The sequence below is a fragment of the Danio rerio genome, chromosome 5 (assembly GCF_049306965.1).
Source record: "Danio rerio strain Tuebingen ecotype United States chromosome 5, GRCz12tu, whole genome shotgun sequence".
NCBI lineage: Eukaryota > Metazoa > Chordata > Actinopteri > Cypriniformes > Danionidae > Danio > Danio rerio.
The window spans coordinates 7,517,029-7,532,500 of NC_133180.1; the positions used below are offsets into that span (position 1 = coordinate 7,517,029).

A 15,472-nucleotide genomic window follows, 5' to 3' on the forward strand; every position below is an offset into this window, starting at 1 on the left:
ATTAAACATAGATGCAAATAAATAATGGAATTAGTTTTACAAATTATTTTTACTGTATTTATATATTGTAAGATTTGTGTGGCAGAGGGATTTAATTCTGTATTTATTTTTTTCACAGAGGTCTCTTTATTTCCATTAAGGACCAAGGACATATTCGTTCCATATTGGATAATTGGCCAGATACCTCTGTCAAGGTATTGAATTTCAACATTTATGCTTGGAAATTATCACCTTAAGACTGTGATTTATATAATTGACCTTTTTTTAAAAGAGCAAAGCATATGAGTTTATAAAAATGATCTTACTTGTGGATATTTTGCAGTATGTAAACAGTCTGCAAAGTTGTTTTAAGAAAAAAAGGACATTATTAAAAGGAAAGAGTAGGCTCTGAATCGCATTAGCAGATCATTATGGTTTTTAATCTTTTGCCTGTTACAGATCAACAGTTTTAAAGTAACACATTTGCATAATACCTTGCTGCAAATAAAATATGAACACTCTAAAATAGGTGTTTTGTTTTAGACAAGTAATAAAACCCTTAAAACTGAATTGACCAATCAGAGAAAAGTTGTTATATGGAATTCAGTGGTTTATACACATTAAAGGGCCATGAAACCCCCTCGTTTCAGCAGGGTGTTTTCACACCTCTACTTTGGAAAAAGTCAGAAAAGTGGGCGTGTCCAGCTCTGTTTAGGGGGGAGTGTCGGAGGAAGAAAAGAGGCTTGGTATGGGAGTGTCTATTTGGGCGCGCTGAATTTCAGAGTCAAAACACACATCCACAGCGGACAAAGTGACTGGGTTTACATGGACATCTGTAGTCAAATTATTTGCCAAATTATTAAATGGTGGACTTTAACTGCAGTTTGGCTCTTTCATTCAGGGAATTCATTCATGTCCCTCACGACAAACACGATATTTGATTCGAGGATCTGCTCTAAGCGTGTATTTTTCATGCAATGTTTGATACCGCACGGCGAATGAGAGAAAAAAAACCTCCGCATTTCCCGGAAACTTAGATGCACTCGGCAGGTAGCGTTAGAAAGCCGCGTGTGTTATTCCGGTCACAAAATCCTACACGAGGTTATAGTTTGGTTGTAGTGCTAACTTGTTTACACTCGGTGCAATAGTTTGTTCGATACGAATAAAATACGAACTGAATAAACAAAGAGCACTGGTCGCTCACTTACCAAATCTGTAGAGACAGGACAATCACCAGCAAGTTGAGCCGCGTCTTATTAAGAGGAGACTACAAGCGAATCTGGATCTCAGCGTTTGCAGATGAGAACAGCTCTCAGGTAAACAATAATCCTCCTTAGACACGTAAGTTATTGTTGTCGGGCGTCGCGTACACTGTTAATCCACACATGAGTCTGCGCTCTCACAGAGAGAAAATGAAAACAAAACTTAACTGCAGCAAACTATAAAAGCAACACTTCACGCTTGTTTTGCCAATACAACGTGGCGTCTCTGTCGTCTAAACACTGTGACAGTAATGAATATTAATGAAGTTGCACAATAGAGCGCGCTGATTGGTTTGAACCAAGCTTTACTCATGCATTAATGCATCACACTGTAAGACGTAATAAGACACACTCTGGCACAGACGCCCAGTCTGCACGCTGGAATACACGCTATTATGTCATGACCGTGACGCAGCTTCAAAAATTCGTTTCAAACCGGAAGTACGAATTTGCTTGAAATAACGCAAAAACAACCAATTTACACTTTTTAGTGAAATATAGGTGTCCTAATAGTGTTTTTAGCAGTGTGGGACACATATGTCTGTCAACAGCTTAAAAAATGTGCTTTGGTGTTTCGTGACCCTTTAAGGGCTCTAATTTAACCATCTAAATGCAGAGTCTAAAGAGCATGGTGTGAAAGCAATAAGGGCGTGTCTGAATCCCATTTTGCTATTTTAAAGATGGAAAAATAGGGTTTGCTCCCTGGCGCATGGTCTAACAGGGTTGTACTTACCCCCTAATTAGTTATGGGTGTGTTTTGAGCATAACATGCATTAAACCAATCAGAGTCTCATCTCGCATTCCCTTTAAGAGTCAGTTGCATCACGCCATGGCACATTTGCTATTTACATGGCAGACTTTGTTAACTGAACTGAACACTTCACTAGCAGGAAAACAGCTAAACAGAGCATCTGCAGCATGAGGATAAAGAACGAGCCTCCTCCATTCAACCTCTTTACTTTCTTTTTACTTTACTCCTTGTAAAATAGTGGAAACTCACTCCACTTAAGACATCCATTAGCCTACATATTTAATTTTGTTTGTTAGGCACAAAGATTTGTTAAAAACTATTTCTAAATTCAGTTCTAATTTCCAGCAAATGAATAAACAAACAATGATAATAAAGTGTGGTCAAAAAACTGAGTTATATCCAAACACACATCCTATTCTTATGCCCCATATGGTGACGCAGACGTCTCCAAAACCTGACAGTTAAACAAATCTAAACATGTTTTTTTATTGAAACAAATATAAATATGCATATAATTGTTACCACCTTCAAGATTGGCTCTAGGTAATAAAAAAGATAACATTTAATGTGATTACATTTTGTGGCGAGTTGGTGGCGAAATAGGGGCGACACTGTGGGTAGCACGTTCGCCTCACAGCATGAAGGTCGCTGGGTCACTGGTTCGAGCCTCGGCTCAGTTGGCGTTTCTGTGTGGAGTCTGCATGTTCTCCCTGCCTTCGCGTGGGTTTCCTCCGGGTGCTCCGGTTTCCCCCACAGTCCAAAGACATGCGGTACAGGTGAATTGGGTAGGCTAAATTGTCCGTAGTGTATGAGTGTGTGTGTGTGTTGCGGCTGGAAGGTCATCTGCTGCGTAAAAACTTGCTGGATAAGTTGGCGGTTCATTCCGCTGTGGCGACCCCAGATTAATAAAGGGACTAAGCCGACAAGAAAATGAATAAATGAATGAATGAATGGTGGCGAAATGGCAAAATGACAACCAAAATACTGCAAAAATAAGTGAATTTATTTACAAAAGTAAAAATAAGTCAAACAGCAAAAATATTCAAGATCTCACAGAAGAAAATAAATAAATCTATGTATATTATGGATGAGGAAATAAAATAAAGCAATATAACGAAAACCCCAAATCTAGTTGAAATTTACTTTCTAATAGAAAACAAACAACATCTTCAGCATTTTCATGCCATAACTAAGACTGCTCAAACTAACCAAAAATATAGAGAAAACTTACAGCGGGTGGCGCTCACTTCTAAATTAGTGTGTTTAGACAGTGGAGTTATCTGCGTGATGCGAGGTGTATGTCACATTACATTAAAACTACTCGATTCCCAGGGAAGTTCTGACACCAGAGATCAGGGAATGGTTACAAGCATACATACAAGACGGTAACAGCGACCAAAAACGTGAACAAGACCAAAATCAAAACTCTAAATTCACTTCAACATCATAACACATAACAACAAGCCAAAACACACACAAAAAGGCAATCAAGAGAAAGCAAGCAAGACAGAATGAGCTTCCCCGCTTGCGTCCCTTTAAACTTCAAGCTCCCATCCTGATTGGCAGCGAAGATGATGACATCACAGGGTGTAATGGAGATCGACGTCTTCACGGACAAATGGACAAGTGGGCGATCCTAAGATTGACACAGAGAGAGAGGGAGGGAGTGAGAAGCAACATGAGTGAAAGGACCAATATTCAGCGATACATGTACGACTCGGACACAGACCAAGCAGAGACTACTGTTGAGGAATCAATATTCCTTATGTGTCAGAGTGGTAGTTACAAAATCATTTGTGTCTTTGTATAGTTTTACAGCCGCTATGTAACGATGCATGCGACATCCGTATAGGAATGTAATGATTAACCGGTTACACAGTTAATTAATCATAAAGGTTTTTCAACACAGCGTTTCTGCATGGAATAAAACTGCGGCAACTAAACAAAGTTTAGACAAAATCATATGGATGTACTCCTTTGCCTGTCATGGTGTACAACCTAAGTACTTAGAATTATTTGATAGCGTCGTCTCTGTCAACTCAAACGAATTGGAAACTAACTTTTGGTTTATTTGTGTTGATTTTAAGTGACGTGACAGGTGCAGGTGTCGATTGTAAATGACGTCACTTGAACAGGAAGTGTGGGTCCCTGAGCGTGCAAGCCTGAAGATCCAAGTGCTGCAGCCAGACCCTTCTCGTCTGTTGCCATACACAAAGCAGGGAAGCTCTTGGTTCCGCCCCCTTGTTTAGTTGGGTGGGAAGTCGAAACTAGTTTTCATGTGAAGCAACACACCCCTAAAACAGCGAGCTGTGTACACGCCCCCAACATGACTCTTTTTAGCACATTATAATAAACCTGAAATTTTATCTATGCGACCTCAAAATATATTTGGGAGCACTTGTGCGAGTGCATGTAATTGTTGTGTGCGACCAGTTTTTACTGCAAAATGTTCAGCACATGTGCGGATTCGGGAGACATTCACGCAGAATGCACCTCTAAGCTCTTTGTCTGCACTTGAAACGCGAAACGCAGCGCTCAGGAATGGTTTAAAACAGTTGTCATGTCAACTTGCTGCAGTAAACAAAGCCAAGCCCGTAATGCTTGCCCCGTCTTTGCGCTCTTCCTATTGGCCCACCACTGCTCTAGCACTGAACGCGAATGATTGGTTAATATCAGCTGTCAATCACTCAGTCAGTGCCTTCTGGCTTGGGATGACAGAGAGAGCTACTACCTCGAAAAATTGTAAATCAATTGTGAATCAACAAGTCTGAATTGTGTTTTGAACTGAACCTAAACTGGCACACTCAGAAGAACCATAATATCAATATTAAATCTTTAAAAATGGGTAAACTAGGTGCCCTTTAAATTCTTAAAATAACTTGAATTGCCAAATGAATCAGATCAAAATCAGTACAAAAAGATGTTTGCTTAGAAAGCATGAATATTTCTTGAAATTAGATGCATTTAAACCAGATGTTGGGCACAATACTAGGACACCATTATTACAAGCTCCTCTTTAAGATTTGTTATTACAGTAATGGATCTGTTTGTGTGTTTGCAGGCTGTGGTGGTGACGGACGGTGAGCGGATCCTGGGTTTGGGGGATCTGGGAGTGTACGGGATGGGTATTCCTGTAGGAAAGCTGTGTCTTTATACGGCCTGTGCTGGAATCCGACCTGAGAGTTGCCTGCCTGTCTGCATTGATGTGGGCACAGATAATGAGGTCAGTAAACATGCATTTTCTAAACAATTCATCCGTGATCAGATTTTCTGACTGCGTATTGTTTGTGTGTGCACATGTATTTTACTTGTTTGGCCTGAAGCAGTCTGTGTAGGTCGAAACGTTGTTTAATTTCCATTGTTTTGAAAGCATTGAAGGCAGTGTGTTGATTTTTGTTCGTGTGTCCGCATGCATTTCATACAATTGAATTGATGCATATATTGTCATTCATTTACCTTCAACTTGGTCCCTTTATTCATCAGGGGTCGCCACAGTGAAATAAATCACCAACTTATCTAGCATATGTTTTACACTGCGGATGCCCTTCCAGCTGCAACCCAGTACTGGGAAACACCCGTACACGCTCATTCACACACTCATACACTACGGCCATTTAGTGTATTCAATTCACCTATGGCGCATGTGTGGGGGAAACCGGAGCACCTGGAGGAAATCCATGCCAACACGGGGAGAACATGCAAACTCCACACAGAAATGCCAACTGACCCAGCCGGGACTCAAACCAGTGACCTTCTTGCTGTGAGGGGACAGTGCTAACCACTGAGCCAGCCTGCCGCCGGTTTTATTTAATATATGAAGTAAAATAAAAAATATATATTTAAAATACAAGTTAAATATTATATTTTGCCAGAATGCTGAACTTTTTTTATTCCAGAAGCCTATAGTACTGCTAGTTGTTGCTGTTTTATGAAAATAGCTGCTATATTCCATAAGTGTAATTTGTGCTGTTTTGTGTGTTTCTGCAGAAGTTACTGAGAGATCCGTTCTACATGGGTCTGTACCAGCGGCGGGACCGTTCACAGCGATACGACGATCTTATAGATGAGTTCATGGAGGCGGTGGTGGACAAGTACGGACAGGACACGCTCATTCAATTTGAGGACTTCGGGAATCACAACGCTTTCCGATTCCTGAAGAAATACCGCGAGAAGTACTGCACCTTCAATGACGACATCCAGGGTGAGGAAAGTACAAGAGTAGAAAAGCAGAAAAGGAAAAGAATCTTTGTGAAAGTCGGCATGAAATCAAAATAGACATTTCTTATTTTTATCTGTATGTCGTAGTGTTTGTTATAAATCTAATGTATAAATATAAACAATGTGCAATTTATTATTTTGTAAAAATTTATTTGACCTTATGATGATTCATCAAAAATCATAACAGGGATTCTGGTGGACAGTAATCCTCCACAACTGATTAGAAACTGGCATTCAAATCTTCCTCCATTTTGTTAGCAATGCCCATCCTCCAATGATCCAACTGGTTTCCAAAGAATAAAAATGAAGCACCGTCCTACTTTTTTTTTTTTTTTTTTTCGATCGGATATACGTTATGACTGTGAGAAATATGACAATCTTAACTTATTTTTAGGGATGCACCGATATGGATTTTTTGGCCGATACGATAAACGATAATTCTTCAGACTTGGAGGCCGATAGCCGATATGTATAGGCCGATAATTATAAATATTTCAAAATGTTATATTTTTACACAGCAAACTTCATAAAAGCTGAAACTCCGCTCTTTTGAACTGAATTGTCTATACTCAAAGCAAAAAAAGCTATGATTTCAAAATTGCAAGGTGATTATAAAGACCTATAATCACCATTTCACAAAAATCAGCATGCAAAAAATACATTATTTCATTTTCTTCATAGCAAATTAACATGCAAATTGACTGTTGCATAAAATTAAGAAGGTCAAATAACAAAATGGGATTTAATTAACAAGCAAGTTAAATATGTTTTAAACAAAATGAAAATGAAAGAGCTAAGGACTAAAACCAGCTCAAATGTTCTTGAATAAAACGGGCTACAGTAATGTACATGTGTAAAAATATGTCATGTCCGAAAAAGCCTTTTTTTAGAGGGGTTTTGACAGTTCTGAGCCACAGCACAAGTGATAAGCTAGATATAGAATGTATTATTTTTAGGGATGCACGATATATCGGAAGCCATATCATTATCGGCCGATAAATGCTATTTTTAAGATTATCGTTATCGATCCGATGTCTAAATTAGGCCGAAATCTTAAAGCCGATAAATTACGTAATTGTTGCCGCGCACGCGTTCATGGATGTTCATGGATCTTTCCTCACACTGATTATTCCTTAAATTCAGACATAAATTCATCCTATTTGGCGTTTTAGATTCTTTTAAACACATGTAGCATCAACGCTTCTGTGTTCGTTCTTGCTGTCAATTGTGGGGATAATGATCGATGAAAAGTTTATGATAAACCGTTGTGAGGGCGCAGTTTTGCCCTCAGATTTTGATACAAACCTGATCATTGAGCTCGGATAACTTTATGACAAACACAGAGCAGAAAATAAAGACAGAACGTGTGGCCCGTATGCTGGATTCAGTGACCGGTGCACCCAGGCTCTCCCCTGTTGATCTGTGAAGGCTCAAGTCTATGTGTGTGTGAAGGCTGTCAGATCTATGTGTGTGTGCGCACGTGGGGTAAAAGCTCTCGCGCGCTTGTTAAAATCAATATGAATATTCCAATCAAACTGAATACAATCTTACATCAACAACAGATGGGAAGCAATGTGTTGATAATAACAAATAATTATATTAGATTAAAAACTTTCCGTAAAGTTCTTGTTTAGCGCGTCACGTGTGCAGGTCAGTTTGGTATGTGTGTGTGTGTGTGTGTGTGTGTGTGTGTGTGTGTGTGTTTGTGTGTGTTTGTGTGTGTTTGTGTGTGTTTGTGTGTGTGTGTGTGTGTGTGTGTGTGTGTGTGTGTGTGTGTGTGTGTGTGTGTGTGTGTGTGTGTGTGTGTGAAGCGAAGAGTGAGAGACAGAAAAAAGGAGCGTTTTTTTTCGGGAACTCGTTCATTCACCGGCTGCAACTAAAAAAGTTCACCCCGAAACTAATAGTATTTGGCCCTGGAGTAATAAGTAAATCTCCCTGCTATCTCTAACACAACAAAGAGACAGAGCAGGAAAGGCTTTCATATGTGATATTTTTTCCTGAGGCGATTTGAAGCAAAATACACAATGGCACTCAATCAAACATATCTACAATGATAAGGATAATGGTTACTTACTGAGTTATTAATGCACAGCAATACCACGTGAAGAAAGGACGGACTTTGAAGGAATAATCAGTGTGTGGAGAGATCCATGAACAAGTCCGAACATGCTCCGCCCACGCGTGCGCGGCAACAATTACGTATTTTATCGGCTTAAAGATATCGGCTTAATTTAGACATCGGATCGATAACGATAATCTTAAAAATAGCATTTATCGGCCGATAACGATATGGCCTCCGATATATCGTGCATCCCTACTTATTTTAGTTGGATTTGTTTAGTTTAGTTGTAGTTTACTTGGATTATTTAACCCCACATTTTTTATTCTGTTATTAATTACTCACACTTATGTTAATACAATCCCCCAAGATCTTTGTTCGTCTTCAAAAGACAAGTTTAGATATTTTAGATGAAATCCTGGAGCTCTCTCATTCTCTATAGAAAGCAATGGTGGCTAGAGGTTCAAAGTCCAAAAAAGGAGCTAAAACATTGTCAAAACATTCAGTGTGACTTCAGTGGTTCAACTACAGTCATACAAAGCTCCAAGAATAATTTGTGCACTAAAAACTGTAAAAATAAACCTGTTCACCTATGTCTTCAGCATAAGATCAGGGTGAACATTTACTACAGGCGATATGATGTACTGTCCAGACTCTAGTAAACGTGCACCCTGAGGTCATGATGAAAACCATAGTGAACAAAGTTTGTAGTTTTTTTTTTGCTACACAAAAGTCTTCTAGGGCACAATGAATGTTGTTCATTTTCTGAACGTTGAACATCTTGGCACCATTGCTGTCTGTGGAGTATGGGAGAGCTCCAGGATTTCATCTAAAATATCTTAAGTTGTGTTTAGAAGATAAACAAGGGTCTCAGGGGGTTGAAATAACATGAGGGCAAGTTCTTAATAACTGAATTTCCTTTGATATGGTTTATCAGTTTCGCCATTGAGGGGTGACACGGTGGCTGACGATGGCTGTCGCCTAACAGCAAGAAGGTCACTGGTTCGAGTCCTGACTGGGCCAATTGGCGTTTCTGTATGGAGTTTGAATGTACTCCCCGTGTTGGCGTGGGTTTTCCCCACAGTCCAAACACATGCGCTGTAGGTGAATTGAATAAACTAAAATGGCCGTAGTGTATGATTGTGTGAATGAGTGTGTATGGATGCTTAACAGTACTGGGTTTCAGCTGGAAGAGCATCTACTGTGTAAAACATATGCTGGATAAGTTGGCGGTTCATTCCGCTGTGCCCAAAAAAAAATAATGAATGAGTTGTGCTATTGATAAAACAAGTAAAAAATGGAATAAATTAGATAAAGATTTTTAATAAAATAAGTAAACCTGACTATTGACCTGTTTTCTTTAAAGTCTGTGTGAAATAAAAATGCACAGTGTATGTTTTGTTTGCACACATTGTTATTTTTAGGTGAACAAATAATCCGTGCAAGTTAAGGTTGTTTTGGTAATCTTCAATCAACGTCTGAGCATTTGATTCTGCTTTGGAGGGGTGGTCCTTCTCTGATGACGTCAGCCACAATAATCTTAGGCACGCTCCTCTTGCTGTTAGTTTGCTATGAGGGAATGATATGCAAAAATAAAGCCCCACCCCCTAATCAATATTCCGTTTCATTTGCACATCAACATACTGAAATAAAAGTTTCAGCCACGTCCAGTTCATGCAGTCTTTAAGAAGTGCAAATGTGATGATGATTTTCTGCTGTGTTTGTGTGTCTGCAGGCACTGCATCTGTAGCTCTGGCAGGTTTACTGGCAGCTCAGCGTGCCGTGGGAAAGCCATTAACTGAACATAAAGTTCTGTTTCTGGGTGCTGGAGAGGTGAGCACACCACACACTTTCAGATTACTATAATGCAAACACTCGTTTTTTATTCATCTGTGTAGTTTGATGAGAGATTACATTAGTATGTGACCTGTACATTTACAGTACTCAGCATATATGAGTTTACTAGGATTAAAGCAGAACTGTGTTCTTTAGGTTTACAATCAAAAAAAATTAAAGAACCTGTGTGTTATTTTCGATTGTGATCTTAATTTTAAATCTCATATTAATCAAGTTACAAAAACATGTTTTTATCATTTAAGAAATGTTGCCAAAATTCGTTCTTTCCTATCATTTGATGATGCCAAGAAATTAATTCATGCTTTTATTTTCTCTCGGCTTGATTATTGCAATGCTATCTATACTGGTCTACCTAAGGGTTCTACAATGAAGTTGCAATTGATACAAAATGCAGCAGCCAGAGTTTTAATGAAATTAAAGAAACAAGATCACATTACTCCAGTATTAATAGAATTACACTGGTTGCCTGTGCACCAAAGGATAGATTTTAAGATTCTTTTATTAGTTTATAAAGCACTACACAATATGACACCTTCCTACATTTCCGACTGTTTAACAAAATATAATCCAAACCGTTTGCTACGCTCTTCTAGTGCTGGACTTTTAGAATTTTATCCTGTAAACCTGATGCGATCTGGCGGCACTTCTTTTAGCCATTATGCTCCAAAAATTTGGAACTGTCTCCCCCTTGAAGTGAAAGAATCCCCAAGTATTCATGTTTTTAAAAAGCGTGTTAAGACACATCTTTTTAAAATTGCGTATGATTAAACAAGTTTGTTAGGTGTACGCATTTTATCTATTTTGTTGTAGGTTTATGTATGTAATGTATGGTGTGTGGGACTATTGTGTGTGTGATCATGTTGATATACACTTACATTTAGTGTACATGAATGCTTTTATTTCAGTATATGTGATAAGTTTTTATGGTCTATTTTAATGCTTTTGTTGTTGTTTGTGAGGCACTTTGAGTTGCATGTATGTTGGAAAAGTGCTATACAAATAAAGTTTATTATTATTATTATTATTATTTACCCGCCACAAATAATTAAATTCATATTTTTTATGGGAAGCTATACAATATTATGTTTGTTCATATACGTTAGATTAGTCAGTGCTGAAGCCAAATCTAGAGCTTATCTAACAAAACAACCTAAGATAACACTCCAAAAACGAGTAACCCAAATGTATATCCTAGAGAAAATATTAAATATTTTTAAAAAGAGAAAAAAACAAGAGGAAAAAAAAAAAAAATTAAAAAAATAAAAAAATAAAAAAATAAATATATATATATATATATATATATATATATATATATATATATATATATATATATATATATATATATATATATATATATATATATATTTGTTGAAATTTTGTAGTTTGTAATTTTTGTTCAATATTTTGCATGAATTTAAATATATTATCTTTACATTTCTAAAGATGTTCTGTGGTTAAAATATTATTTTAATAAATATATCAGTTTAATAAATCAGTTTTGTTCAAATGCACCATTATATATTACCCATATTCACTGAGAAATTAATACAGTTATTCATTTTAAAAATGGCGTGTATTAATTTATGCTGAGCTGTTGGCTTTAAACTAGTTTCACTCTTTGTTTGTTTCTTTAAGGCCGCACTTGGAATTGCAAACCTGATCGTCATGGCGATGATGGAGTCAGGAATGTCTCAGGCCGATGCCAGGAAAAAGATCTGGATGTTTGACAAGTACGGGCTGTTAGTAAAGGTCAGCAGATTTGGTCACATGAAAGTATGAGTGTGATTTTGAGCGAGTGTATACAGTATTTTAAATCAGACTTCTATTATCTGATTGCAGATTGATATTGCATTGGATGACAGAGTGAGCTTTGTTCGCTGTGTGTGCACAAACACACAAGGTTTTTGTTGTTGTTGTTGTTGTTGTTGTTTACGGGAGCTCAGGGTACATAGACTGCAAATAAAACATAAAAAACAATATAAAAAAATTAACAAGTTCCATATTTTCATGATTCATGTTTTTTTCTATATGTTAATGGTTATGAATTGCATTATATGACTAACTTTCATTAGTTCATTCATTCATTTTCTTCTCTTTATTAATCAGGGGCCGCCACAGAGGATTGAACCGCCAACTTATGCAGCACATGTTTTACACAGCGGATGCCCTTTCAGCTGCAACCTATCTCTGGGAAACATCCATACACACTCATTCACACTCATACACTACGGACAATTTTAGCCTACCCAATTTACCTGTACCGCATGTGTTTGGACTGTGGGGGAAACCGGAGCACCCGGAGGAAACCCACACCAACACTGAGAGAACATGCAAACCTCAGCCGAGGTTTGAACCAGTGACTTTCTTCCTGTGAGGCGACAGCACTACCTACTGCGCCACTGCGTCACCCTCTGTTAACTTTCAATGTTGAAAATTCAACTCTGCACTTTAACAAAGGGATTGACCTTTTTAGTAGTTTGAAACAATATATTGTATAAGAAATAGTATATAGAAAATTAAGTCAGGGTGGCACAATGGGTAGCACAACCGCCTCACACCAAGAAGGTCGCTGGTTCGAGCCCAGGCTGGGTCAGTTGTCATTTTAGTGTGGAGTTTGTATGTTCTCCCCGTGATGGTGTGGGTTTCCTCCGGGTGCTCCGTACAAACACATGCTAAATAGGTGAATTGGATAAGCTAAAATGTCCATAGTGTATGTGTGTGAATGAGTGTGTAAGGATGTTTCCCAGTGATGGGTTGCACCTAGAAGTGCATCTGCTGCATAAAAACATATGCTGGATAAGTTGGTGGTTCTTTCAAGCTTAGTTTGCAATGTTTACATTGTTATACTTGCATTAAATCTAAATCCCAAATATCAGAAATGACAACAGATTGTTAAGGTTTAATTAAAGTCAGTTTTAATGTTATTGATTAATGCACTTGCTTTACAGATTTTATTTATCATTTTCTCCCTGCTTAGTCACTGGTTTATCAGGGGTTACTACAGCGGAATGAACCGCCACTTACTTGACAGATGTATTTTTAATTTCAGGTGGTTTGTGTGATGTGTTTTATGTTTGGTAAAATAATTCCTAATGGCATCTTTAGTGATTTTCAACTAATTGCACAGTCTTGTTCCAATAGGTGGATTTAGAGGTTTTTGCATAAAAAGCATTGATGGATTTAGCTGGTTTTGACTCAAAAGAAAATCTACCTTGTTAAAAACCAAAAAATTGTCTAAAGTGACATTTATGAAAAAAAGTGATTTTATTTACTAGCCAATAACCTTATCATTACATAAAAAAATAAAACTTCTGAACCGAATCAGAGGAGCCTGATAGACAATGCTCATTTACAAGAAAAGAGGCCTGATTTAGTTTAGTTTATTTGTTTACAGGGTCAATGCACATTAATAAACATTACTGTAAAATGTGCCATATATATATATATATATATATATATATATATATAAAAATGGCACATTTTACAGTAATTTTATCTTTGCCCACCTTTAATATAATTTAATTATATTTAATAAATATATATATATATATATATATATATATATATATATATATATATATATATAATAATATATATATATATATATATATATATATATATATATATATATATATATATATATATATATATATATATATATATATATATATATATATATATATTAAAGGTGGGCATAGATAAAAAAATTTTAATCTAGATTAATCTCACTTAAAATGGCTCATTTGAATTTCTTTGAGAACGGGTTTCTTAAGTCAGGTGTCGCATTAGACCAGGGGCTCATCTCCTGCACAAACTGCTTGAGAAACTTTTCTACTATGATAATTGGTGATGAAAACAAATAATGTTCAATAAGATGTTCTTGTAGTTACTAACTGTTTATTCAGTTAAACATGAGTTTTAAAATGCGGAAGTTTTTTTTCTTTCCATTCGGCGTGCGTTATTAAATTCCATAACACTCTCACCAGTCCTTACTCCTCATTTGAGTCTAATACCCCAGTTTGTCACGGGCACATGAATAAAAATGGCCAAACTGCAGATAAAAACACGCAAAATTACAGGAAACTCTTACATGAAAGCACTTGACATAAACACCTTAATTATATTATTGTCTATTACGGCAAATAGCTAGATTAAAGATGTCCATGGAAGCGTAGTCAGTAGTGTCTTTGATGTAAGTGAAAGATCCAGAAGGGCATCCAGCTGATTTGATTCATAAGGGCCCTTTTTTTTTTTTTTTTTTTAGAGTCTCGCGTTAACTCAGCACATTCACGCCAATAACAGCCCACCACTAATATATATATATATATATATATATATATATATATATAATTTACACCGTACACAGACATATATTATGTATAAACAAACTTCTATTTTGGATGCGATTAATCGCAATACATTTTGGCTCATAATAGCTGAAATTACTCAGTTAAACTGAACTAAAGTTAGAATAAAAACAATTAAAAAATGTAACTAAAAACGTAAAAGATCAAATTAAGATGAAGATAAAATTCAATTAAGTGAATATTACAGTAAATCTATGCTACAGTAACACTTTATTTTCATTTAGGATGTCTGTTGTGTCTGAAAGGGTTTGAGGAGAGTAAAAGAAAGCAAATCTAAACTTAAGTAATACTTCTCAAAGAAAACTTTAAACAGGAATTGAAAGTGTTTGCCATTTTCTAACTTGTTCTTCTTTCACATGCTTGAAAACTGCAGTCCTTTAATAATTCTGTGCGTGTGTGTGCTTGTGTGTGTGTGTGTGTGTGTGTGTGTGTGTGTGTGTGTGTGTGTGTGTGTGTGTGTGTGTTTCTCTGTTTTATAGGACAGAGCTTATGAGACAGACAGTAATCAAGAGGCTTTTGTTCATCCTGATCCAGGCGATGTGAAAAGCTTCTTAGACGCTGTCAATGTTATTAAACCCACAGCGATCATCGGTAAGACAAGCTGCTCATTCTGGGTCTTTCTCTCTCTGATATACAACTAAACCCAACCCAAGCGACCTCCTTTAACCTTTAAAAGTTTAACCTTTAGTTTCTTTTTATGTTAGACAAGGTGTGCGCTGTGCTTTATAGACCATTTAAGACCATTTTTACCTGCTATAGCTTGTTTTCGTCCTTCTGCTTTACAGATCTAAAAGATTATTAGCCCTCCTGTGAAATGTTAATTATTGTCCATGCTGTATAATGGAGAGAAGATATTTAAGCATAATTTCTATTAACTAGTGCTTAGCGATTAATCCAATCCAAAATAAAAGTTTTTTGCATATATAATTTGCATCATATACATATATATCTAATATCTAAATATAATTAAACATTTTCT

The 15,472-nt window shown here is 36.8% G+C and overlaps 1 protein-coding gene across 3 annotated transcripts in view; it reads left to right on the plus strand.

Annotated features, from left to right (window-relative positions):
• Positions 1-15,472, plus strand: part of me2 (malic enzyme 2, NAD(+)-dependent, mitochondrial) — a 51,813-nt gene that overhangs the window by 26,262 nt on the left and 10,079 nt on the right. For all 3 annotated transcript variants that reach the window (XR_012405847.1, XM_073950162.1, NM_001003627.2), the window contains 6 exons: positions 119-194; positions 5,054-5,215; positions 5,980-6,193; positions 10,005-10,102; positions 11,762-11,875; positions 14,973-15,084. Coding sequence is in view for 2 of the 3 variants with exons in the window: in XM_073950162.1 (XP_073806263.1) it covers positions 119-194; positions 5,054-5,215; positions 5,980-6,193; positions 10,005-10,102; positions 11,762-11,875; positions 14,973-15,084 (776 nt within the window). In the remaining variant the exon portion in view is untranslated. The remainder of the gene's footprint in view (positions 1-118; positions 195-5,053; positions 5,216-5,979; positions 6,194-10,004; positions 10,103-11,761; positions 11,876-14,972; positions 15,085-15,472) is intronic.